The sequence below is a fragment of the Rhinopithecus roxellana genome, chromosome 10 (genome assembly GCF_007565055.1).
Source record: "Rhinopithecus roxellana isolate Shanxi Qingling chromosome 10, ASM756505v1, whole genome shotgun sequence".
Classification (NCBI taxonomy): Eukaryota; Metazoa; Chordata; class Mammalia; order Primates; family Cercopithecidae; genus Rhinopithecus; species Rhinopithecus roxellana.
Window position 1 is genome coordinate 56,738,778 of NC_044558.1, and position 26,759 is coordinate 56,765,536.

General features: G+C 46.7%; 1 protein-coding gene across 1 annotated transcript in view; it reads right to left on the reverse strand.

Moving 5' to 3' along the window:
- Nucleotides 1-443: 443 nt before the first annotated feature.
- The window catches only part of COPZ1 (coatomer protein complex subunit zeta 1), a 28,453-nt gene continuing 2,137 nt past the window's right edge, over nt 444-26,759 (reverse strand). The window contains exons 2-9 of the mRNA XM_010373865.2: nt 11,918-11,986; nt 10,217-10,298; nt 9,193-9,284; nt 6,804-6,859; nt 4,457-4,534; nt 4,250-4,301; nt 2,629-2,667; nt 444-1,818 (exon numbers count right to left, since the gene is read on the reverse strand). Coding sequence (XP_010372167.1) covers nt 1,771-1,818; nt 2,629-2,667; nt 4,250-4,301; nt 4,457-4,534; nt 6,804-6,859; nt 9,193-9,284; nt 10,217-10,298; nt 11,918-11,986 — 516 coding nt within the window. The 3' untranslated portion in view covers nt 444-1,770. The remainder of the gene's footprint in view (nt 1,819-2,628; nt 2,668-4,249; nt 4,302-4,456; nt 4,535-6,803; nt 6,860-9,192; nt 9,285-10,216; nt 10,299-11,917; nt 11,987-26,759) is intronic.

Here is a 26,759-nt window from a genome sequence, read left to right on the forward strand (position 1 = left end):
TTACACCACCGTCCTGACCTTCTGGAGCAGCGCTGGCTCCGATAAATAACCCGCTCAGCGCCGTTTCAGAGCAGGAGTGGGAGGTGCAGGAAGGGAGCAAGGGCTGGAGGAGAGCCCCCACGCAGGTGCGCGTCTCTGGGTTACTAATGGCTAAGGCGGGAGCAGGCAGCTGGCTTTGGGGGTGGTGGGGGAAAAACTCAGTTCCCTGGGACTCCCACTGAGAAAATACCATCCCCACCCCACCCCTGGCGCCAATTTCCAGGCGAGGGGACGGAGAGATGCCAAGGAGGCAAACAGCCCCGTAAATTAGGGATGGGGGGGCACTGCTATAGAGTCTCTGAGGTACAAGGGAAGAAATATTGTAAGATGGGGAATGAGGGGGGGCTGGAAGAACAGGAGTAGCTGCCAAAAAGAGGAAGAGAAACAGAAACATCACACAAAGGCAGTTTTGAAAAAATGTTTTATTCCTCTTTGCACAGAGCAGTTTATGAAGGTGGCTATCTCCTGACTCCGTGCATCTTTTACACAAAGATGCCCCCTCAAAAATGCCCAGTTATCTGCCCCACTTCAGTGCTGGAGAACTGGCAGTTAGTAAGTGGAGCAGAATGCTTAAGTCTCAGGAAGAGTTTTAAAGACATTTTTGTGGGGAGGAAGTTCTGGGTCAAGGGGAAAGATTAGACCCAAGAGTGAGTATTCCATTCTCCATCTTCCTGGGGAAATCCAAATCCCAAAGGTTTTAAGAAGAAAAGCACCTCTCTCAGCGACCTAAAGACAGGGAGAGCACAGATGCACTGCTTGGGTGTAAGGCTGAAGCAGAGAGAGGGTGGGCTGCAGCGACTGCAGACCCAAGGCAGAGGAGTAAATGCATGTCGGGGAGTTGAGGGGACAGAGAGAGCCTAGACGCCCAAGTCATAAGTTCTACTCCTTCCCCAGTTCTGAGTAGAAAGTTTTCTTCCCAAGACTAGAATGGAGTTTCAGTTTTAGGAACTGGCTTTGCTTCAGGACACAGAGAAGACAAACCAGGCAAAGATCCCACAGGTAGTAAGGGTGGAGAGTTAAGGTAGCTAACTAAGAGACGGGCACTCACGACAACGGTTTTGAAGCTATATGCCAGATCGGGGTAGAGAATGCATTTTATGTGCCCTATTCAATACAATTTAAATCACTGTTTCTTCTGTGTTGTCCCTTCCCTATGAACTATTCCCAATACCTTTTCCAAGGCAGAGGACAGGGCAGTAAGAAGGAATGGAAGAAAACACTGAGGTCAGTAAGTGGGGCTAGGGCTTAGACTGGATAAATTCCTACCCATCCCCACCCCCACTTGTTCTATAGTAAAGAATTCTCTTTCTCCCTCCCCTTGCTGGGGTGTCGGGATGAGGTCCAGGTAAAGGCAAAGGCAGGAAAACATTCAGCACATTCTTTCTCCTACTTTAATCTGAAGTTTAGCTACAACAAAGGGCACAGAATTTACAAAAATGTCAGGGCAGGGGAGCATGTGAGCATAATCCAGTCTAGAAAGAAAGAGGGTGCTTCTCCTGCCCTATTACCTAAATACGCTGGGAGCTTTACTCCCAGAACTGCAAGAAGAATGAAAAAGAATAGGAAGGGTGTAGGGGAGGTTGGGGGGACAACCACAAACAGAATGGAGATTTAAGGATCCCTGTGATCCCCGAGATGACCCTGAGAGCATCAACTGGGGAACTAGATGAAAATTCACAGCAGACAGGCGAATTTTTTGAAGAGGATGAAGAGCCAGGAACAGTGGGGTCTTCACCGAAGGAGTGACCACTTGATCTGTTCTTTGGCTGACTGCAGCACCTGCAGAGATAAGAGCAGCATTGAGGAAAGCTTGCTGACAGGACAGGGTAAGCATGAGGGCTGGGGATCTCCTTCCCCTCACTTGTCTTCCCTGTCCTTACAAGAATGGAGAACAGAAAATTCCCAAAGGTAAAGAGATGGGAAGAAGCTCTCTAAGGCCCTAGCAGATTGTTTGGAAAATTCCAAAAAAATACAAATCCACTGAGGGGGATGAAGAGAGAAGAGGTACAAAAGAAAAAACAAAACAAAACTGGGAGTTACTGGACACATATTAAAAGGGGCAGTGGGTGGGAGACAGGTAACAATCCAGATGGACTTCTTGGTGAGAATGCCAAGTGGGTAGAAAACAGAACCCCTCCCTTCCTCCTACATCAGGTAGACAATCTATCTGCAGTCAAGGTAGCAAGATGGATCTGCAAAACCTGCATATTCTAGAATATGCATTTCCAGCGTAGCCCTCATTTGAATAAGAGAAAGAGAGAGTGTGTGCACAAATGCACACAGACCATCTGCTTAAGGCAAGCCTCTGCTGGGGAATAAATTACTGAATGAGGCATCAGGCAGGGAGGGTTTGAAGGGTACAGAGCAAGGTTGACATCCACTGTTCACAGGAAACTAAGAAAGGAGTTGGAAGTAGGGGTAGGGAGTGGCTGGCTGTATGAGTCCCAGTTCTCTGGAATAAGAGGGAGCCAAGGAAGATGTGTCTTGAGTCTCCAGTCTCACTCAGACTTGGGAGGTATGGGTGGAATGCTGTTCTAGCCTCTTTAGTGACCCAGTCCATCTGGAAAGGAAGAAGGGAGAAAGTCATACCTGAGACACGGTCTGCTCCGTAAGGGGGACATCTTCACCCTATGGCACAGAGATACAAGCATTTAGTGTGAGAGAAAGCTGGAGTAAGACCTGATTGGAGTCTGGTATTAGAGAAGAAAAAAGTGATCCTTTAAACTGAAACAAAGGGCAGATGCACTGAACTTCTCAGTCCCTACTAGAGACTAGTACAGCTACAGTTTTACTTGGCCGGAGGAACTATGAACAAAAAAGGGTCATTTCATCCAGCTTCCATTTTAAGGCAGGAGGACTTCTTAAAAGATTTAACTCCATTCCGAGTAACCAGCAGGTTATCTGATCCTCATCTCCCTTAACTTGGGGGTGGAGGACCTGATTCCCTAGTCAGAAAAGGCCTTCTCTGAGTATCAATATTGCTAGGGAAAGGATGAGGGGGAGCCAGGAGTGGTTTAATGGATCCCGCAAAGCCTGATGGGTAACGACAGCATGTTAATTTGAAGAAATAAACTGCTGCAACAGCAGCCTGAGAAAAGAAAGCGGGGAGTTGGTGGGGGGAGGGGGACCCTCTCTCTTGCCACATAGAGACATATGTTAGAGGAGAAGATTAAACTATGCAAATGGAGCCCACAGCAGTTAAGGGAGAAGATTTCCCATTACCAAGCACTGTCAGCCTTCACTCTGTGGAGGTCAGAGCCAGGACATTCTGTGAATGGGGAGATTTGCTTTGCTCAGACATCTCTGCACCCGTATAATTTGCTTGTGGGCTCTCTGCATCCACCATTATCTCCTCAGCTGACCTGGGGCCTTCTATGGTTAACTCAGAGGCCCCTTTCTGATATCACTAGCACCAAAGAGGACTGAGGTTCTGAGGTTCTGGCAAATACGTACCTCCTGATGGACAGGCACCATCCTCAGTTACGTAACACTTTATTTATTTATTTATTTATTTATTTATTTATTTATTTTTGAGACAGAGTCTCACTTTGTCACCCAGGCTGCAGTGCAGTGGTGCAATCTTGACTCACTGCAACCTCCACCTCCCAGGCTCAAGCAATTCTCCTGCCTTAGCCTCCTGAGTAGCTGGGATTACAGGCACGCATCACCATGCCCAGCTAATTTTTGTATTTTTAGTAGAGACAGGGTTTCACCATGTTGGTCAGGCTGGTCTCGAACTCCTGACCTTGTGATCTACCGGCCTCCACTTCCCAAAGTGCTGGGATTACAGGTGTGAGCCACCACACCCTGTCCTATATAACACTTTAAAAGACAAAAAAGATACTCTTCTGCCTCAGATGATTGGATCCATCTCCAAGAAGGGAATAAGCCAACTTCAAGTTCTTTTATAATTTCAAAACCATAAATATTAGTTTATCACTTATTAAATAAATATGTATTAAATGTCCACTTTGTGCAAAGACTGTATGAGATGTTAGGTACCATATTAGGGGTAGAAATAAGTTCTTTCTTCTTCTTTCTTTGGGACAATAAGAAGGGAAGGAAAGAGAAAGGCTGAATGTATTTGAAAGAAAAAGAGAAGGTTCTATGTATCCTATGAGCCCCAACTACTAGACACATCCAGCAGGTCTGACTGTGGAGGGTGTTTGTGAATAGATGCGGGGATGCAGAGAAACACATTCCTGCTTACCCTTAACGCCACCCGATGTACCACCTGCTGGGGATCACTCTCGAGGATCACCCTGCAAAAACAAAGAAGAGATCATTGTTCACTCTGTCCCGAATGCCCAACTCACTGTGGGGGAAAAGGACCTCTGGCCACTGAGCCTGCTTGACTTAGGACAGGGGCAGTTATCCCACTACCTCACCCAAGATCAAGGCAGGTCAGAGAACTTACCCTCCATCTACAATTTCATCCACAGCCAAGAACAGCCCCTCCATGTTCTCCAGCAGTGCTCGCTTTTCTACATTTTTCCTGAGTCCCCAAGAGAAGAGAAGAAAAAAACCAACTTGTGTGTGAAAGAAATCCTAGGACCTTGTCTGAATTGAGGAACCTAAACTAGACCAATAAACATCTCCACCAACCACACAAAGAAGTAAATAAGGTGAAGATCTTTTTAGCTAGTTCACTCAAAACCCCTTTCTACTCTTGGTTGCTGAATAAGGAATGTATGGAAAGAGATTCAAATAATACAGTCAATTTCTGACTATTCAGGGGTTGATTATCCACAGCTATTGTTTCTTTCCTACCTGCCATGCTGCTGCTCATAACATTGCTCACAAACACTGACATCAGTGGGTGGAAAAAAACAATATAAACAGAGCTAAGACTCAATCTGGAGGTGGCCGGAGGTGGGAGGGGTTGAATGCAAACTTTATTTGCACTCAAGCTCTAACAAACCTCCTGAGACATTCTCTGTTCCCTCTTCTCCCTATCCCTTACCAGCTCTGCTCAGACCCTGAAAAGAAGCCCAAAGAGGGGGCAGGGTCTGCATACACTAGCCTCAGATCCGGTGGTTGGTGCATGCGGCCTGTCACATCCGTCAGTTTGAGTCTTTCACTAGATTACGCGAAATGAAGTCTATTCATTCACCTGGATAAGAAATAAATCATCCCCTTCCTGAGGAAATCTGAGCCATTCACCCTGCTGAGTTTGCAGGGCTGAGAGTGCCTGCTGTTCTGGGTTCACTTGGGAGCTGCTGGGGGAATGAAGTTCAGAGCCCTGGATGTTTTCAGGAAAAGTAACTTACCTCTCTTCTATTACCCATCTACACGGTTAACAGAGAACAGAGGGCTAGTGGGGAAGTGGAAAGGGCGGAGAGGGTAAATGGCAGAAGCTTCCTGGTTTGTTTTTTTTTTTTTTTTTTTTTTTTTTTTTTGGTTTTTTGAGACAGGGTCTTGCTATGTCGCCTAGTCTGGAGTGCAGCAGCATGATCGCAGCTCACTGCAGCCTCAACCTCCTGGGCTCAAGCAATCTTCCTACCTCACCATCCTGAGTAGCTGAGACTACAGGTATGCACCACCACACCTGGCTAATTTTTTTATTTTTTGCAGAGACATTATGCAGGGTCTCACTATGTTGCCCAGGCTTGTCTTGAACTCGACTTATGCAATCCTCCTGCCTGGGTGCTTCCTGTTCTATAGAAGGGAAAAAACAAAGACTAGAAGTGGAAAAAAAAACTGGGCTAAGTGGCTCACGCCTATAATCCCAGCACTTTGGGAGGCCAAGGTAGGTGGATCATTTGAGGTCAGGAGTTCAAGACAAGCCTGGCCAACATGGTAAAACCCCATCTCTACTAAAAATACAAAAATTAGCCAGGCGTGGTGGTACGTGCCTGTAATCCCAGCTACTCTACTCAGGAGGCTGAGGCAGGAGAATCGCTTGAACCTAGGAGGCAGAGGTTGCAGTGAGCTGAGATCATGCCACTGCACTCCAGCCTGAGTGACAGAGTGAGACTCCATCTCAAAAAAAAAAAAAAAAAAAGAAAAGAAAAAAAAAATTGGGAGTGTTGCTTCCATTCCCGAAGTACTGAATGACATTCTATCTGGGACACTTCCTTATGCTTGCCCTTTCCCTACTTCTAATGTCAAGAATGAAGCCCAGGAAAGCACCCTGAGGATGCTCAGATCTGACAGGGCCACGGGGGATTACAAGAGTAAACACAGAGGTAAAGATTCGGCTCCCTCCCAGTCCCCTTCCTTAGTAAGATCACTATTCCATAGGAGGGACATACTCTCCATCCAGTCCTCCCCAGTAGCATGAATTACTATGAATTAATAAACCGACCTTCTTTTTTTCTTTTTTTCTTGAGACACAGTCTCACTCTGTCGCCAAGTTTGGAATGTAGTGGTGTGATCTCGACTCACTGCAAGCTCCGCCTCCCAGGTTCACGCCATTCTCCTGCCTCAGCCTCCTGAGTAGCTGAGACTACAGGCGCCCACTACCATGCCCAGCTAATTTTTTGTATTTTTAGTCGAGATGGGGTTTCCCCATGTTAGCCAGAATGGTTCACCTGACCTTGTGATCCACCCGCGTTGGCCTCCCAAAGTACTGGGATTACAGGCGTGAGTCACCGCGCCTGGCAAAACCCAACTTCTTAAACTAAATCAACTCCCTGGAGCCTTTGCCAATCTCCTACAATCCCTGAGCCTGAAGAAGGTTACTTTATCTCCCAAACAGAAATCAACAATGCCCTGCTGTTTCCATCATAACTTGGGGGAAAAAAAAAGAATGTCCTGCTCACCTCAGCATCTGGCTCAATGAGTCGAAGAGGCAGTTCAGAACTGCCATAAGCATCAACTGTTGGGAAACAGAGGAGGCAGAAGGATAAGGTTCAAGGCCCTGAAAGCTGCTACCTAAAAACAAAACCTCCTAATTCATTAAACATCAAAAGACACAGGCTTTCACAAAGGACCAAAAGCATAAGGTGGAAGTGAGAGCACAACAGGAAAACGACCTGTGGTTTCTCACAGAAATAAATTCTGCTACATGATCCCACAATTCAACATCTCTTTTAGCCAAAAGTTTAAACAGAACTTTCTTGTCACAGTCCTCTACAATGTCTTTACCAACTGTATGTGTGTTACCTGATGTCTTAGGTAGAGAAATCATTAACCAAGCAATAGCTGAGGTGAGAGGAAGGCTGCAGAGTTAGTGTAAAAAGCATGGACTTTAATTGGCTGGGCACAGTGGCTCACACCTGTAACATCTAGACCCTGTCTAGACCCTGACTCTATCCCAGCACTTTCGGAGGCCGAGGCAGGCAGATTGCTTGAGCTCAGGAGTTGAGACCAGCCTGGGCAACATGGCAAAACCCCATCTCTACAAAAAATACAAAAAAAATTAGGCTGGCATGGTGGTGGGCACCTGCAGTCCCAGCTACTTGGGAGGCTAAGGTGGGAGTATCACTTGAGCCTGGGAGCCAGAGGTTGCAGTGAGCCAAGATTGCACCACTGCAATCCAGCCTGGGAGACAGAACAAGAACCCTGTCTCAATTTTTTTTTTTTTTTTTTTTTGAGAGTCTCGCTCTTGTCGCCCAGGCTGGAGTGCAATGGCACAATCTCAGCTCACTGCAACCTCCACCTCCCAGGTTCGAGCAATTCTGCCTCAGCCCTCCCAAGTAGCTGGGATTACAGGCATCTGCCACCACGCCCAGCTAATTTTTGTTGTTGTTGTTGTTTGAGACGGAGTTTTGCTCTGTTGCCCAGGCTGGAGTGCAGTGGCGCAATCTCAGCTCACTGCAACCTCCGCCTCCCAAGTTCACACCATTCTCCTACCTCAGCCTCCTGAGTAGTTGGGACTACAGATGCCCACCACCACACCCAGCTAATTTTTTGTATTTTTAGTAGACATGAGGTTTCACTGTGTTAGCCAGGATGGTCTCGATCTCCTCACCTCAAGTGATCCTCCCGCCTTGGCCTCCCAAAGTGCTGGGATTACAGGCATGAGCCACCGCGCTCGGCCTATGTCTCAAAATTTCTTAAAAAGCATGGACTTTAAGTCAGACAGATATGGGTTTGAATCCAAGCTGAGCCATTTTCTACATGTGTGACCCTGAGAAAGTTATTAGGTTAAACTACATCAAACTGCCACTTTTGTAGTTTTCATAATGGTCACATACAAGTAATTTCTTATGGTTCTTCATGGTTTGGCTTCCTCATTTGTAAAACAAAGGCACTAATGCCTACAACTCATGGAAGTGCTGCAAGGTTTAAATAACAATGTACTTTACAAAGCACTTATACCAATAATAAGAGCTCAGTAAGAGTTGACTTTCTTGGCCGGGCGCGGTGGCTCAAGCCTGTAATCCCAGCACTTTGGGAGGCCGAAACGGGTGGATCATGAGGTCAGGAGATCGAGACCATCCTGGCTAACATGGTGAAACCCCATCTCTACCAAAAAAATACAAAAAACTAGCCGGGCGAGGTGGCGGGCGCCTGTAGTCCCAGCTACTTGGCAGGCTGAGGCAGGAGAATGGCGTGAACCCGGAGGGCGGAGCTTGCAGTGAGCTGAGATCCGGCCACTGCACTCCAGCCTGGGCCACAGAGCGAGACTCCGTCTCAAAAAAAAAAAAAAAGAGTTGACTTTCTCAAACTTTGACTTTTGCCTCAAATTATCTGGGGGCTTATTTTTATTTTTTTATTTATCCATTCTCCTAGAATTTGCTACCTGAGGCAAATAGCTTTTCCTGCTTATAGGAAGCAGGTTAGGATTATACCCAAGGTCTTCTCAAGTGACCTATTCATAATGTATGGTTTCAACACGACTCAGGTTGTTAGCTAATTGGCTCAAACTCAGTCAGGTATGGACCCTTCATAGAAGGAGCAAGTATCTCCCTGCAATCTTGACCATACCTCAGAAATCCATCTTAAAAAATACTACTCAGGGAAGGGTATTAAAACATATATGATGTTTCCTAATGGATATAAAAGATCAATCCAGGAAAACTTCCTTTCTAGGCGATTCATTTGCTGGGCCATGTTTGTGAGGCTGGTGGGATCTCTGACAACTTCATTAACTTGGTCAGAAGCTAGAGGAACACGGCTCTATCAGGGACCCAAACCAGTGGCTATGTACTGCCTGTGGTTTAGAAAGTAGGATCAGAAATAGCAAAGAGGGGTAGGGATTCTCACCTCATTTTCATAGGAGCTGCCAATCACATAGAAATAGAGATCTATACTGCTTTTGTATACCACTGTCAGGCCTTCCAAGAGGGCAATTTCACCTGGTGAGGGAAAAAAAGTAGAAAGAGTGGGTGGCCTGAGGTAAGGAAGTAGGAAAGGAGTTACCAGCCAGGTGCAGTGGCTCACGCCTGTAATCCCAGCACCTTGGGAAGCTGAGCCATGTGGATCACCTAAGGTCAGGAGTTCAAGACCAGCCTGGTCAACATGGTGAAACCCCATCTCTACTAAAAATACAAAAATTAGCTGGGCGTGGTGGTGTGCACCTGTAATCCCTGCTACTCAGGAGGCTGAGATGGGAGAAGCACTTGAACCTGGGAGGCGGAGGTTGCAGTGAGCCAAGATTGTGCCACTGCACTCCAGCATAGGTGACAGAGAGAGGCTCTATCTCGAAAAAAAAAGAAAAAAAAAAAAAGGTATTACTGTGAATTCCTAGTATCCAGCTGTTTTGGGCTAAGGTGAGGCCAACTGTAATGACCTCCAAAGCCAGAAGATGATCTGCACTTCTTGGGTGGTGGCAGAAGAGAAGCATAAACTTGGGGGAGTCTAAATGTATCTTCTCTAACCACCATCCTCCGTTCCTGCCCACTATACCTATTTCCCTCCTTGTATATGAGACAGGATACTAGTCGATCCTTCGGAGGTGAAAATGCAGAGCGGTCACCTTTACAGACTTCCATTTACCTGCCCTAATGGATGCGGTACAATAAGCAGAGCTGCAGTTAAATTTGTCAAGTGAGGCTCATAAATCCAGGGACTAGACAGGTAGCTAACAGCCAACCTTCCAGCACGGTATTCCCGCGTGAGGTACACTCACCTCCCCATTACATTCTGAAGAGTTTATTATACAAGGGGAGGAAGAAAAAAAAAAAAAAAGAGGCAGAGTCATTTTATCCTTTCTCCGCAGCCCTGCTACCACCCCCTTTCCACCATGGTTCCCCACAACACAGGGAGTAGTGAAAGGAAAATGACCTACTGTCAGTCCGATGAGTCTTGTTGAAAATGTTCTTCTCAAAGGCCTTTTGCTCCTTGACACTGGGGTAGGTGTCGTCATAGTACTGGTCAGAGGGAAGGAGACAGGGTTGGGTCACTAGAGCTGGAAGCCAGAATGATTAGTGACTATGCTTTGCCCTGGGATCTTGGATTTCTCTCCTTCAAGGCATGGGGCAAGGGAGAAATACTGACATGGAAAAGGAAGGACTGCAGAGGCAGAGAATGGGCAGTGAGTAATCTAAGAAAAATAAATAAAAGACCCTGCCATAAGCAACCCCACCTCACATTTCTAAGACTGTCTGAGGGCAGAAGCCTACCAGCCCTACGGTGAGGCTCTGTGCCTGTCTGCAATCTAGACCTCTCCTAAAACCATTCTCATCAAGTGTTTCCTAGGAGCTACCCCATGTCAGGAAGCAGTGCTAGAGAACACAAAAAACACTAGAAGCACAGAACATCTCCATAGACCCTCACTCACTGTATGAAGCTGAGGCATGGGGAAAGGCTACAAAAACCTCCTCCAAAGAAAGGCAAACCCTGCCCTATGGTCCATCTTAGCTTTCTTTTCTGCAAGCTGAAAGAAGCATCCAGCATACCACTGAGCCCATTCCCAGGCTCTCCCTGGCAAGGGGGAGGAGATGCAGGCTGCTAAATCGCTAGCTCTTTAGGGGCTAATCCGTTGCAGTCAGCTGAAGACCTATGACAGGTCTGGCATTTAGTAACTGGATAACTGTTTCAAAAGGTGTCCTGCATAGTTACATCCAATTACAGGGAGGAACAGCTGGTGAATTCTAAACTAATCTCTACCTGCTGATTGATTTATGCTATGCTCGCCCGGAGTTAATACACCAGGGACAGAAGAAATTTCTACAGGAGGGGGAGAATATGGAGGGAGAGAGGGGTGTCCTTTCTTCTTTCTTCCAACAGATCCAAAGTTGAAAACATCACTCTGGGAAAGTCAGGAGGTAACAAGCTTGATGGTGACTATAGACCTAGGAATGGAACCTTGGAACTGCAAGAGAATTCTCTGGAAAAACCCAGGCAGGGTGACATGGTAGAAGAGAAGGGGATAGGAATGATGGACATGGGCAGACTGCCTCTTAGCATCTACATACTGCTTTGTTAGGAACCAAGGTTTCAAAGCTTTTTCCTAATCTGATGTTGACAACAAAGGAGGTCAAAGTCTGAGGACAGTAAGCAGGGCAGCAGTACAACAAAGGGACAAAAGAAAACAGGTTTTATCTGGAGTAGGCAAGATAAGATGGAAGAATTCAGGCTGGGTATTGTGGCTCACACCTGTAATCCCAACACTTTGGGAGGCCAAGGTGGGCGGATCATGAGGTCAGGAGTTCAAGACCAGTCTGGCCAACATGGCGAAACCCTGTCTCTACTAAAGATACAAAAAATTAGCCAGGTGTGGTAGTGCATGCTGTAATTCCAGATACTCAGGAGCCTGAGGCAGGAGAATTGCTTGAACCTGGGAGGCAGAGGTTGCAGTGAGCCAAGGTTGTGCCACTGCACTCCAGGCTAGGCGACAAGAGCGAAACTCCATCTCAAAAAAAAAGATGGAAGTATTCTCAAAATTATACTACTGAGCAACATGAGTTAATAGGGGATCAGTCCCAAGATTCAAATCTCAGAATAAGCCTTTGTGTTGTTCCTAAATTAATTCAAAAGGGAATCTCACCTTGGCAAAAAGTCGATCTCCATCATTGTCCAGAATCAGGATGGCTTTGACAGTATACAGGGAAGGTTCCTGAAGAGATACGAACATACCTTCAGTCCTGAAGGCTCCCACCACCACTGGTAAACCAGATACCTTCCCCTAGTCCCACTGGGGCTGCAAGGGGATACAGAGGTACCTCTGTAAGTCCCTTACCTCAACATGGTCAGATTTTGATATTTCCCATTGAGAAAGACTGAGGGTAAGTAAACTGAGAAAGCATTTAAACAAAGGATTCCAAAGTACCATCAGAGAAACAGTTTCTCTGACGCACAGGGGGCTTAATCAAGAGAAGTCATGCTGTTATTTCCAAATATTATGGTACAGTTATTTTCCAAATTACCCTCTCCCTTCCTGCTCTCCCATGTATAGGCGGTTACAGAATGTGACCAGATTAATTAAAAGGCACTGAACAAGGCCATTTGAAAATAGGGTTGAATGTCCTAGTATACTTGGAAGTTTCTGCAGTCTGAATGCAGTGGCAATGCAGAAACATAAAGCAAGTCTTCCCTAAACCACCCACACACACTGAGCAGAGGGAAAAGAGCGTTTACACACACACACACACACACACACACACACACACACACACAGGCACACCAGTTCTCAATGCAGCTTAGTAAAATAGCCATCTTCCAAAAACTCTCCTGTCCTCCAATTCTTCTACTATACCCTAACTAACACTACCAATTAACTTCCAAGGACAAAAGCCAATCTGAATTTTGGGGGAGTTAAGAAGCAGTGACAAAATGATCTATCTGAGAAACACTCTGGGGCCTAGAGTGAGTGAGCAAGAGGGTTTTTTTTTTCCACTACCAAGAATCAAATAAGGAATCACAGCCTCAGTCTTAATGGTTCTTCAACTGTAAGTATATCACTTGCAAAAGCTGTGGTGGTCTGGTGCTCTCCTCTACCCCTGCAACTTCGAGGAAGCCAGCTAACTAGGAGAAGAAAAATTGCAGGAGGCTGAGGCAGGAGGATTGCTTAAGGCCAGTTCAAGACCAGCCTGGGAAACATAGGGAGACCCCCATCTCTACAAAAATAAAAAAATTAGCCAGGTGTGGTGGTGTGCATCTACAGTCCTGGCTACTCAGGAGGCTGAGGTGAGAGGATCTCTTTTTTGTTTATTTGTTTGTTTGTTTCGAGAGGATCTCTTTTTTTTTTTTTTTTTTGAGACGGAGTCTTGCTCTGTTGCCCAGGCTGGAGTGAAGTGGCCGGATCTCAGCTCACTGCAAGCTCCGCCTCCCGGGTTTACGCCATTCTCCTGCCTCAGCCTCCAGAGTAGCTGGGACTACAGGCGCCCGCCACCTCGCCCGGCTAGTTTTTTAGTTTTTTTTTTTTTTTTTTTTTTTGAGACGGAGTCTCGCTCTGTGGCCCGGGCTGGAGTACAGTGGCCGGATCTCAGCTCACTGCAAGCTCCGCCTCCCGGGTTCACGCCATTCTCCTGCCTCAGCCTCCCGAGTAGCTGGGACTACAGGTGCCCGCCACCTTGCCCGGCTAGTTTTTTGTATTTTTTAGTAGAGACGGGGTTTCACCATGTTAGCCAGGATGGTCTCGATCTCCTGACCTCGTAATCCGCCCGCCTCGGCCTCCCAAAGTGCTGGGATTACAGGCTTGAGCCACCGCGCCCGGCCGTGTTTTAGTATTTTTTAGTAGAGACGGGGTTTCACCGTGTTAGCCAGGATGGTCTCGATCTCCTGACCTCGTGATCCACCCGTCTCGGCCTCCCAAAGTGCTGGGATTACAGGCTTGAGCCACTGCGCCCGGCCTCGAGAGGATCTCTTGAGCCCAGGAGTTTAAGACCACACCGAGCTATGACTGCGCCACTGCACTCCAGACAGAGTGAAACCCCATCTCTGATTGAATAGAAAAACCAAAAGTGAGGGGAGACAGTGATGTGTGCATGAGAGGTATTTGCAGCCTCACATTCCTTGACTTTCTTTTTTCTTCTTTTTTTTAAGGGAAAAAGTGTCACTATATTGCTCAGGCTGGTCTCAAACTCCTAGGCTCAAACAATCCTCCCACCTAGGCCTCCCAAAGTGCTGAGATTACAAGTGTGAGCCACTGCGCCCAGCCTACATTCCTTGACATTCTAATCAACATTACTTACCATTGATATCCCTTGTGCTATGAGACAAGGCTGTTGCTTTGCTACCTCTTTCCTGGCCTTATTTAAGAAACCCACAGTCCTCACAGGAGCCAAACACAAAAGTATGTGTTTGACAGAGATCCAAGAGTGGGGAGGAAAGAATCTTTGCCAAGAACCCAGAAACTGCAGCCTCTACAAACATAAATTGTCTCATGAGTCTGCAGGAGGTTTATGGTTCCATGTAAAGAATCAACCCAGTTTGTGGGTGCAGAGGGGGGCAGGCAGTTCAGAATGGGAGTAAAAGGAACCTAGTCTTTTTTTTTTTTGAGACAGAGTCTCGCTCTGTCACCCAGGCTGGAGTGCTGTGGCCGGATCTCAGCTCACTGCAAGCTCCGCCTCCCGGGTTCACGCCATTCTCCTGTCTCAGCCTCCCGAGTAGCTGGGACTACAGGCGCCGCCACGTCGCCCGGCTAGTTTTTTGTAGTTTTTAGTAGAGACGCGGTTTCACCATGTTAGCCAGGATGGTCTCGATCTCCTGACCTCGTGATCCACCCGTCTCGGCCTCCCAAAGTGCTGGGATTACAGGCTTGAGCCACCGCGCCCGGCCTAGAGTCTAGTCTTAAAAGGTCACAAGTAGAGCAGCCCTCCTAACTCCTAATTCCTCACAGAAAGATCTTCCTGTAAAGCAGGCTCAGTTCTATAACAACTTGGGTCCTCAATTCCAAAAGGGAGACAACAATGGGAATGAGTTTTCTTAATGGGACAAAAGAAATCCAAAAGGAAGGAAATTTAGACAAAATCATTTTTGCCCACAACCTTTTCCTGGAATTCTTTGGCCCTGTTCCTCCATCCACATTCACAGCAACTTTAGAGAGCTGCCCATTAGTTTAAGCTGGGCATTAACCTGACATAGGAAACTGGTTCTTGCAGCCATAGAGTTTGGCATCCCTAGAACCCAAAGAAAAGAAAAGCCCTAATGGCCACCAGCCAACTGGGAAAGTCGGTCAATGTCCTTTGTGGCCAACAGGGTGTGAGTGCCTACGACAGCCACACCAGCAAAGAGAGAACATATCCCTGGGTTCTGCTCCTGGTTCTTTTCACTGGCTTCCTAGAAGACATTATCAAAGAAACCCCAAAAATAGAAACATTGGATCTTCCTGGGAAGAATAAAAGACAGGCTAAGGAGGACAAGGATAAAGACTAGATTTGACACAGAGCTTACTGGAGCTCTCAAAAGGGAAGGAAGGCATTACAGAAAAGGCTGGTCAGTTCAGATTTCCAAAGGAGGAAGCATACTAAATAAAGCTGAGAATTTAGGCAGGAGCTTAAATGCCGCTTCAGTTCTCCATTCTGCTACAGCTGGAGCCAGCAGCTTCTTTACTTCTCCTGCCACCTCCTGACTGCAGCTGGTTCCACTTCAGCCTGGGGCTTTTACCTCTCAGGAGTGGGGAGGGTTATGCCATAAAACTAGCCAGTTTAAAGGCCCCAGAAGTCATTACTGATAATGTAATTTCATTTTAAGTTTTTGCAAAGGGCAAGTTTATAAATAACTCCTAGCTACTGAGAAATGGGCTTCCAGGACAATGGACTAGGCTTGACCTTGTAACACATTAAATGCTGACTGTTGAGAAAGACCTTATCAGCTTAGGGCCACATTGAAAGAATTTAAAAAGGTCTATTCTTCCCTCCCACTCCCAAAATGGGTAGCTGCTAGAAAGCTTTCGAGACAAAGTTCTGTGATGCACTGACTTTCAGAGAGCCACAGCCTGAGTGTATAACAGAACTTCACCTCAAATGCTAATCGTGCTTGGAAATGATGTATAGGCAGATTGTTTTTGTGGGCGGTTGGGTGACTTAGACAGATTTTCATGTATTTATGTTTTTATTATCAAGAAAACAAGAATGCTGTCCTGAAGACAGGTGAAACACCACAGAACAAGTAACTAGGCTGCTGCAAATGAATCTTTGATCTCAAGGGCTTTTTTTTTTTTTAATTTTGAGACAGAGTCTCAGTCTGTCGCCCAGGCTGGAGTGCAGTGGAGCAAACTGGGCTCACTACAACCTCCGCCTCCCAGGTTCAAGCAATTCTCGTGCCTCAGCTTCCCGAGTAGCTGGGACTACAGGTGCACACCACCACGCCCAGCAAATTTTTGTATTTTTAGTAGAGACGGTGTTTCACCAAATTGGCCAGGCTGGTCTCGAACTCCTGACCTCATGATCTGCCTGCCTTGGCCTCCCAAACTGCTGGGATTACAGGCATGAGCCCCTGTGCTGGGCCTCAGTCAGGAGCTTCTAAAGCCTGGTGAAAAGCATCAACGTCTCCAAGAACCCTCTCCCCTAGCACATAGAGGACTAGAGGGGAAGAGTCATTCCCAGTGCTGCCCCCTGTGGGCCTTCTTGGTGACCTGCAGCTTCCACAGAATTATAGTCATTAGCAAAAATATTTTTCAAAGGCAGCTCTGGATAAAAGCTATTTGTGTGTCTTGTAGGACAAACTAGTAGAGATGGGCCCTGAAAAATAACTGAATTAAGTCTGTTCACAATGTATATAGTAAGAGAACCCTTTGGGGTAAGATCTTAGTAAGCCACCAGAAGACCAGGGGAATAGTGTTTGGGGAAGGTAGAGAGGATACCTGGGAACTATGATGAATTATTTGATTCATTTAGGGGAAAAAACCAAGAAGCCTTTATGGAGGGAATTACAGGACGCTAGCTACAGAGCTGAAAGAGCACAAATAAGAATCTGGAGGCCAGGCGCAGTGGCTCATGTCTGTAATTCTAGCACTTTCGGAAGCTTAGGCAGGAGGATCACTAAAGCCAGGAGTTCAAGACCAACCTGGGCAACATAGTGAGACCCTGTCGCTGTGAGAACTTAAAAAAAAAAAAGCCAAGCATGGTGGCATGCACCTGTAGTCTCAGCTACTCAGGAAGCTGAGGCAGGAGGATGGCTTGAGCCTGGGAGTTCAAGGTTGTAGAGAGCTACAATTGCGCTACTGCACTCCAGCTACACCAAACAGTGAGAATGCCTCAAAAAAAAAGATGCTGACTGAGATCACCAAAAAGTTCTTCATTGTCTACTTTAAAAATAAATCCTTCCAGCCTGGCCAACATGGTGAGACCCCATCTCCACCAAAATTACAAAACTTAGCTGGGCGGGGTAACAGATGCCTGTAATCCCAGCTACTCAGGAGGCTGAGGCAGGAGAATCGCTTATACCTGGTAGGCAGAGGATGCAGTGAGCTGAGGTCGCACCACTGCACTCCAGCTTGGGCGACAGAGCAAGATTCCGACTCAAAAAAAAAAAATCCTTAAGGCCATACCAAAAGGGGTTACCCTGATGTGGCAATGGGTCTTGATGAATTAAAAACTGTAGCAAGATTCTCTTCTCTTAATCCTGTTTACAAAGTAAAACTAAGATGGTAAAAACTAGAAGGAGAAATTCCTAGATACCACTCTCAGCTCCACATGGCTAAGTAGGTATACTTCCTGACTCTGTGCCAACATTCCTTTTTTTGTTAGAGTTTCACTTTGTTGTCCAGGCTGGGGTGCAGTGGCACCATCTTGGCTCACTGCAACCTCTGTCTCCCGGGTTCTAGCAATTCTTGTGCCTCAGCCTCCTCGGTAGCTGGGATTACAGGTGACTGCCATCATGCCAAGCTGATTTTTTGTATTTTAGTAGAGATGGGGTTTCACCATCTTAGCCAGGCTGGTCTCGAACTCCTGAACTCAGGTAATCTGCCTGTCTCGGCCTCCCAACATGCTAGTATTACAGGTGTGAGCCACTGCACCTGGTCTCTGTGCCAACTTTTTTTTTTTTTTTTTGAGACGGAGTCTCGCCCTGTCGCCCGGGTTGGAGTGCAGTGGCGCGATCTCGGCTCACTGCAAGCTCCGCCTCCCAGGTTCACGCCATTCTCCTGCCTCAGCCTCCCCAGTAGCTGGGACTACAGGCACCCACCACTATAACCAGCTAATGTTTTTGTATTTTTGTTTAGTAGAAATGAGGTTTCACCGTATTAGCCAGGATGGTCTAGATCTTCTGACCTCGTGATCCACCTGCCTCAGCCTCCCAAAGTGCTGGGATTACAGGCATGAGCCATTGCGCTGGGCCTGTGCCAACTTTTTTAAAATTAAAAGCTCCTCTGGGGTTAAGGGCTCCAATTTGCCAGCCACAATCCTATGGACTTCAGATGAAAAGAAAAGAAGAATTAGCTAAAGTCTTTGACAGGGAAGAGCAGTTTTTACGTATCAGATTTTTTTTTTCTTTTTTGAGACAGAGTGTTGCTCTGTTGCCCAGGCTGAAGTGCAGTGGCGTGATCTCGGCTCACTGCAGCCTCTGCCTCCCAGGTTCCAGCAATTCTCCTGCCTCAGCCTCTAAGGCAGCTGGGATTACAGGTGCTTGCCACCACACCCAGCTTATTTTTGTATTTTTAGTACAGATGGGGTTTTGCCATGTTGGCCAGGCTGATCTTGAACTCCTGACCTCAGGTGATCTGCCCGCCTCGACCTCCCATAGTGCTTACAGGCATGAGCCACCGCACGCAGCCTATATCAGATTTACTAATATTATTATCATTTATTGTCACCCAGGCTGGTGTGCAGTGGTGCCATCACAGGTGACTGCAGCCTCAACCTCCCAGGCTTAAGCAATCCTCTCCCTTCAGCCTCCCAAGTAGCTGGGACTACAGGTACATGCCACCACACTCTGCTAATTATTTCTGTATACAAACAAGATTAGATTCAAAAAGCACAGCTCAAGAAGGAGTGGGAGCCACTGGTACCACAGAATATTACCCAGTTGACATGAGACCAAATACTGGTTATAAAGAAAAAACTCAACACATGACTCAGGAAGAACTGACTGGAGGAAGAGACACCTACAATCTTCCTATCTGACACAGACGCAAACATGTAAAGCACAGTCAACAAGAGTTTTGATATTACAGGAGAAAATGTCTCTAAACTCCTACAATCCATCTCACAGGGACAGGGTCTTGCTATGTTGCCCAAGCTGGACCTGAACTCCTGGGCTCAAGGTGTCCCGCCTCAGCCTTCCAAATAGCTAGGACTACAGGCATGCACCACCACGTCTGGCTACAATACTTGTATTATAATCAGAATCAGCCATTAACTCAAGTTTTCCCATTCTCTGAGATTCGGCTTCTTCATCAGAGAATGAGAGAGAGGCTTGATCTAGATCAGTTAAGGTTAATGCCTTTTTTGAGTTACAGCAGACCCCTTTGATAAACCAATTAAATCTATGGACCGTATTCCCAGCAAAATACATTCACAATTTTTTTTTTTATTTCATGGCTAGGCATGATGGCTCCCACCTGTAATCCCAGCACTTTGGGAGGCCAATGCGGGGGCAAATCGCTTGAGCTCAGGAGTTCAAGACCAGCCTGGGCAACATGGTGAAACCCTGTCTCTACTAAAAATACAAAAAATTAGCTGGGCATGGTGATGCATGCCTGTAATCACAGCTATTCAGGAGGCTGAGGCATGAGAATTGCTTAAACCCCAGAGATGGAGGTTGCAGTGAGCCAAGATCATCGTACTACTGCACTCCAGCTTGGATGACAGAGCGAGACTGTCTCAAAAAATATATATATACATATATATATAAATAATTTTTTTATCATTTCAAAGAGTTCATAGAGTTGAGTTTAGAATTAAATGAGATTCTCTCTGAATATAATAAGATGGTGTGGAGAGAGCAGGAAAAAGAGGGGAAATGAGTGATACTTTTGTAAATCACCCCCTCTACTCTACCTGGCACCCAGCAATGACTTTAATAAATGTGTGTGTGGCCTTCATAAATTAATAAATATGATTGAGAAAACTAACAGCCAGCAGGGGGAATAAAGGTCAGCAACCACGCCCCCTCCAGCTTTCTTTTTTTTTTTTTTCCTTACCTTTTTTTCATTTTAAGACTGAGTTTCATTCTTGTTGCCCAGGCAGAAGGGCAATGGTGCAATCTCGGCTCACTGCCAACCTCCACCTCCCAGGTTCAAGCGATTCTCCTGCCTCAGTCTCTCAAATAGCTGGCATTACAGGCACCCACTACCACACCTGGCTAATTTTGTATTTTTAGTAGACAAGGTTTTGCCATATTGGTAAGGCTGGTCTCAAAACTCCTGACCTCAGGTGACCTGCCCACCTCAGCCTCCCAAAGTGCTGGGATTACATGCGTGAGCCTCCATGCCTGGCCACCTCCAGCTTTCAATGGCTGAATTTGGTGACTGTGAAATGGGCAGGACAAAGATAACCAAACCCTAAGCTTTTTAGGAATGCAAAGTCTCAGGTTCTTTCTCAAGACTCAGAAAGCCTGTCTGTTGGAGAATCTTTTTTTTTTTTGAGACGGGGTCTCACTCTGTCGCCCAAGCTGGAGTGCAGTGGCTCACTGCAACCTGTATCCCAGGTTCACACCATTCTCCTGCCTCAACCTCCTGAATAGCTGGGATTACAGGCGCACGCCACCACGCCCGGCCAATTTCTGTTATTTTTGGTAGAGACAGGGTTTCACCATGTTGGTCAGGCTGGTCTCCAACTCCTGACCTCGTGATCCGCCCACCTCGGCCTCCCAAAGTGCTGGGATTACCACACCCAGACTTGCTGGAGAATTTTTTACCCAGAGGTCACATAGTCCCTAATTCTTCAACTATCATGGAAGTGAAAGAATCACAGAAATGAGGGACAAAGCAGTACTGCTGGGAAGAGAGATGAACTGAATAAGGAGAAATCAGACTGAACTCCAGACCTGAGGCCTGAGAGCACCATTAGAACATTTTGCCTTCTCAGTTTGGTAATCCAGGGGCCCTCACAGAAAAGGAAAAAAATCAAACGGGGCTAGATCCATTCCTGATGAGTCCTCGGTCATGATTTGTATCATGATTTATCCCCCCACAGCCCTCTGCTTTTGCTTCTGAAAACAAAAAGCTAGTCTCTGAAAGACTGAATTGAGAGCCTCTGTGTTATCTTTCAGTCTATTTATGCCCCCAAATCAACCCCTAAAGGAGAACTGCTCTATTCTCCTCTGGTTTTAGTCTCCCTCTAAAATTACACAACAGAAAAGGAGTTGCAGAAAATTAGTTGACCGAGCTATCCAGCGCAATTGGCTATGGATGGGATATCTGCATTGAGAGTGAGAAAATAGGCTGGGCGCAGTGGCTCACGCCTGTAATCCCAGCACTTTGGGAGGCCAAGATGGGTGGATCACAAGGTCAGAAGTTCGAGGCCAGCTTGGTCAACATGGCGAAACCCCGTCTCTACCAAAAAAAAAAAAAAAAAATCAGCCAGGCATGGTGGCGGGCGCCTGTAATCCCAGCTACTCAGGAGGCGGAGGAAGGAGAATCGCTTGAACCTGGAAGGTGGAGGTTGTGGTGAGCCAAGATCGTGCCATTGCATTCCAGCCTGGGCAACAAGAGCAAGACTCCGTCTCAAAAAAAAAAAAAAGAGAGAGAGTGAGAAAATAAAAAGACAAATAAAAAAGCAGGCTTCATCTGCAGCATATATAACTTAGGTTACACAACAGGAAGGACTTCCTGAAGAGATGGGTGTGGTCAAACACCAGAAGAGGTGACACAGGCTAGGGAATGTAAGGCCAGGAGAGATCCCACTAATAATCTGATGTAAGGAAACCTATTCTGCCCAGAAACAGGAAGGACAGAATGTGAGAGGGCACTTGTAAGCACAAGCATCTTACAAGTGCATGGACTCATTCTCCCAATCCATCTTCATCAGCTGTCCCCTGGGCACTCTGTCTTTCCTCTTCCTAATTACTCCAGCACAAGTGGGTACATAGGTACTGATTCTTTATCCCTGCTCCATCTAATTTGCTCCTCTAGTTTCCCTTTCCACAGCCTGTTTTCTTGTCAACATCCAGACTCTAACCAAGTCATGTCAATGGAGTAAAGTAAGAAACAGCAGCAAGTATCTAGATAAAAAAGACCCTAAACCTGCTACTAGGCTCCCTCAAATACCTGGATAATTGCATTCATCCTCAGCCTCCCAAGGCTGACCTAGCTTCTCAAGGGTCTGGTTTTCTTCACATGGAGGCCCCCTCCTCCTCTTCTGACCATGTGACAGCTCCCCTAGATCTTTGATATAATTTATACCTTGCCAGGGACCAACTCTTTCCCACCACTGTGAAGGAGAGGGAAAAATATATATAAATACGTCGGAAATCTATAACAAGGTCTTCTTGGAGGGCAAGACATGGGGAGAGTTAGAAGCAGCATCAATTGCTCTTTGGGGGTTTTAGTTCAAGCCGAGGTCTGCTTCCAGCAATCAACCATTAAAACAAGCCGGCCAGAGTAACAGCACAGTTTATTCTGATCATTTAATTTGAAGTGTCAATAAATTAAACTTCAATCAATTAAACTAGGTGTGCAATAACCCAGATGGACACCCCGACACCAACATAATCACAATAAAAATTTTTATTGCTGCCAGGGACCTCACCGGGGGCAGTGCTGGCACTGCTCGCGCCCTAGCTGAGAAATATATCTCCACAGCGCAGGAACGAGGAGATTGCTTCTCCTAACGAAATGGAGGGGCCAGGCACCAGCAAGGACGCAGCTGGGAGAGGGGCACAAGGGACTGCCAGGAACGAGATGGGAGTGCTTTAGGGGCTTAATGTAATTGATACCTTTGCCCAGAGCAGGGGGAGGGGGGCATTTAGGCCAAGTACCTCTACTGTTAGTGCCAAAGGAATTTAACAAAAGCCCCATTAAGATGATTCAGGAAGCGAAGGCCAAGGAGCAATATCAACCTTTAAAGTCATTGACGTATTCTGCATAGTTTCCTCCTCCATATATACTCATATCCTTGTGCACTTTGGATGGCCTGATTTTTGAATGAGGCTTAGAATTTGGGATTTGGTCATGGTTTTAAAATATTAAGGTAAGAGAAATCACAGAATTAGAAGTCTAGTCTGTAAAGCACTGGAGAAGCACTCTGAAAGCGAATCCAGAGAGGATTAGGAAAAATAAAACCTATGAACAAAGATTTAAAGATCTAAACCGATACAGAATTCAGTTTTTTTGTTTGTTTGTTTTTTGAGACAGAGTTTCACTTTTTGCCCAGGCAATGGCCCTCGGCTCACTGCAACCTCCACCTCCCAGGTTCAAGCGATTCTCCTGCCTCAGCCTCCTGTGTAGCTGGGGATTACAGGCGCATGCCACCAGGCCCAGCTAATTTTTGTATTTTTAGTACAGACAGGGTTTCACCATGTTGGTCAGGCTGGTCTTGAACTCCTGACCTCAGGTGATCCACTCACCTCGGGATTACAGGCGTGAGCCACCGAGCCCAGCCCAGTAATTCAGCTTTAAAGAAAAAAGTAGAGGCAAGGAGGAAGCGGAAATCCTTATCTTTAAGATTCCATAGGTTATTAATGGAGAATGGTGACCTGCAGAGATCCTCTCCATTTGCAACTCAAAAAGGGAGACCCAGCAGAAACAGCAAGAGAGAAGAAGCCAAGTCCAAGGATGTAGGCTGAGATCACCATTATTAAGTACTGGGAACTAAAAGAGATGAAAGAGTCTCTTTCCTTAGAGCCTAAGGAAACCCAAGAGAGATTCGACAAATCTGCTTGAAAGCTAGAGCTGGATTACTTAATTCAAGAAAGAAATGTGACCCATTGTAAAGTACCTAAACGAAGGGAACTTATTGTTATTTAGAAATTCCACAATCAATGCAAACTTTGATCAACAGTTCTTCTTGACCCCCTGTATCTTACCCGTCCCTTTTTCTCAACATCCTGCAGCTATGTATGTACCTTGTAGAGGTAAGGACAGAAGAATATGCTTTGATCAGATTGTCCCTAACAGCATTACATAGGTTTCCCATAACAAAGAATCAGTGTGGTTTTAAAAGCAAAGTCCAGGGATACCTGACCAAGTTACCAGTAATCTGTCAATGCAGCCTATTAGGCATAGATTAAAGCAGAAGAATAAGGTAGAAGCAGGCTGAAACAGACTTCACTGAGGAAGCAGAGACAGAGAACTAAGGGAAGAGAAATGTGACAGAGAGACTTTTTCTTTTTCTTTTTTTTTTTTTTTTTTTTTTGAGACAGACTCTTGCTCTGTCGCCTAGGCTGGAGTGCAGTGACACAATCTCGGTTCACTGCAACCTCTGCCTCCCAGGTTTAAGTGATTCTCTTGCCTCAGCTTCCTGAGTAGCTGGGATTACAGGCGTCTGCACTACGCCCGGCTAAGTTTTGTATTTTTAGAAGAGACCAGGTTCCCCCATGTTGGTCAGGCTGGTCTCAAACTCCTGACCTCGTGATCCGCCCACCTCAGCCTCCCAAAGTGCTGGGATTACAGGTGTGAGCCACCGTGCCCGGCCTTTTTTTTTTTTTTTTTTTTTTTTTTTTGAGATGGAGTCTCACACTGTCGCCCGGGCTGGAGTGCAGTGGCACGATCTTAGCTCACTGCAACCTCTGCCTCCCCGGTTCAAGCGATTCTCCTGCTTCAGTCTCCCAGGTAGCTGGGACTACAGGCACACACCACCATGCCCAGTTAATTTTTGTATTTTTAGTAGAGATGGGGTCTCACTATGTTGGCCAGGATGGTCTCCATCTCTTGACCTCGTGATCTACCTGCCTCAGCCTCCCAAAGTGCTGGGATTACAGGCATGAACCACTGCACTGCGCCTGACAGAGATACTTTCACATATAACTCCCCCAACTTACCCACTACACACAGGCCCACTGTTAAAAGGGCTCTCCAAGTATTATCTTCCTCATTCCTTTACCTTTAAACAGGCTCCCTTCTAAATACATGCAGGTAAGTCTAAAAACTTCCAAAGAGGCCGGGCGCGGTGGCTCAAGCCTGTAATCCCAGCACTTCGGGAGGCCGAGGCGGGTGGATCATGAGGTCAGGAGATCAAGACCATCCTGGTTAACACGGTGAAACCCCGTCTCTACTAAAAAATACAAAAAACTAGCCGGGCGAGGTGGCGGACGCCTGTAGTCCCAGCTACTTGGGAGGCTGAGGCAGGAGAATAGCGTGAATCTGGGAGGCGCAGCTTGCAGTGAGCTGAGATCCGGCCACTGCACTCCAGCCTGGGCCACAGAGCGAGACTCTGTCTCAAAAAATAAATAAATAAATAAACAAATAAAAACTTCCAAAGAAACCAATTCCCTAGAATCTATCCTAGTCTGTTAATTGGGTTTGGGGGCAGGTTTTTTATTCTTATTTTTTTAGAGACTGGGTCTGGCTTTGTCACCCAGGCTGGAGTGCAGTGGCACAATCATAGCTCACTGCAGCCTCAAACTTCTGGGCTCAAGAGATCCTGCTGCCTCAGCCTCTCATAGTGCTGGGATTACAGGCGTGAGCCACTGCACTCAATCTCTTACTTAAGAATACCTGCTGAGCCGGGCGCGGTGGCTCAAGCCTGTAATCCCAGCACTTTGGGAGGCCGAGACGGGCGGATCACGAGGTCAGGAGATCGAGACCATCCTGGCGAACACGGTGAAACCCCGTCTCTACTAAAAAATACAAAAACTAGCCGGGCGTGGTGGTGGGCGCCTGTAGTCCCAGCTACTTGGGAGGCTGAGGCGGGAGAATGGCGTAAACCCGGGAGGCGGAGCTTGCAGTGAGCTGAGATCCGGCCACTGCACTCCAGCCTGGGCGACAGAGGGAGACTCCGCCTCAAAAAAAAAAAAAAAAAAAAAAAAAAAAAAAAAAAGAATACCTGCTGCTGGTGGCCAGGCACGGTGGCTCACATCTGTAATCCCAGCACTGTGGGAGGCTGAGGCAGGCGGATCACGAGGTCAGGAGATCAAGACCATCCTGGCTAGCAATGGTGAAACCCCATCTCTACTAAAACTACAAAAAATTAGCTGGGTGTGGTGGCGGGTGCCTGTAGTCCCAGCTACTCGGGAGGCTGAGGCAGGAGAATGGCGTGAACCTGGGAGGCGAAGCTTGCAGTGAGCTGAGATCACGCCACTGCACTCCAGCCTGGGTGACAGAGTGAGACTCTGTCTCAAAAAAAAAAAAAAAAAAAAAACAGAATACTTGCTGCTGGGCACAGTGGCTCACTCCTGTAATCCTAGCACTTTAGGAGGCTGAGGCAGGCAGACTGCCTGAGCTCAAGAGTTCAAGACCAGCCTGGGCAACACAGTGAAACCGTCTCTACTAAAATACAAAAAAATTAGCCAGGCGTGGCAGTGCGCGCCTGTAGTCCCAGCTACTCAGGAGGCTCAGGCAGGAGAAATTGCTTCAACCCAGGAGGCAGAAGATGCAGTGAGCTGAGATCACACCACTGCACTCCAGCCTGGATGACACAGCGAGACTGTCTCCAAAAAAAAAAAAAAATACTTGCTAACTGGCCAGGTGCAGTGGCTCACACCTGTAATCCCAGCACTTTGGGAGGCGAAGGCAGCAGATCACTTGAGGTCAGGAGTTCAAGACCAGAGCAGCCTGACAAACATGGTGAAACCGTCTCTACTGAAAATACAAAAATTAGCTGGGCATGGTGCGTGCCTGTAATTCCAGCTACTCGGGAGGCTGAAGCACGAGAATTGCTTGCTTCTGGGAGACGGAGGCTGCAGTGAGCCAAGACAGTACCACTGCACTCCAGCCTGAGTAACACAGCCAGACTCTATCTCAAAAAAAAAAAAAAAAAAAAGAATATTTGTTAACTGCCTGGTACAGAAAATATTTAAAACTACTCAGATTTTAAGCTTTTTACCTATATTTGACCAATCGACATAAG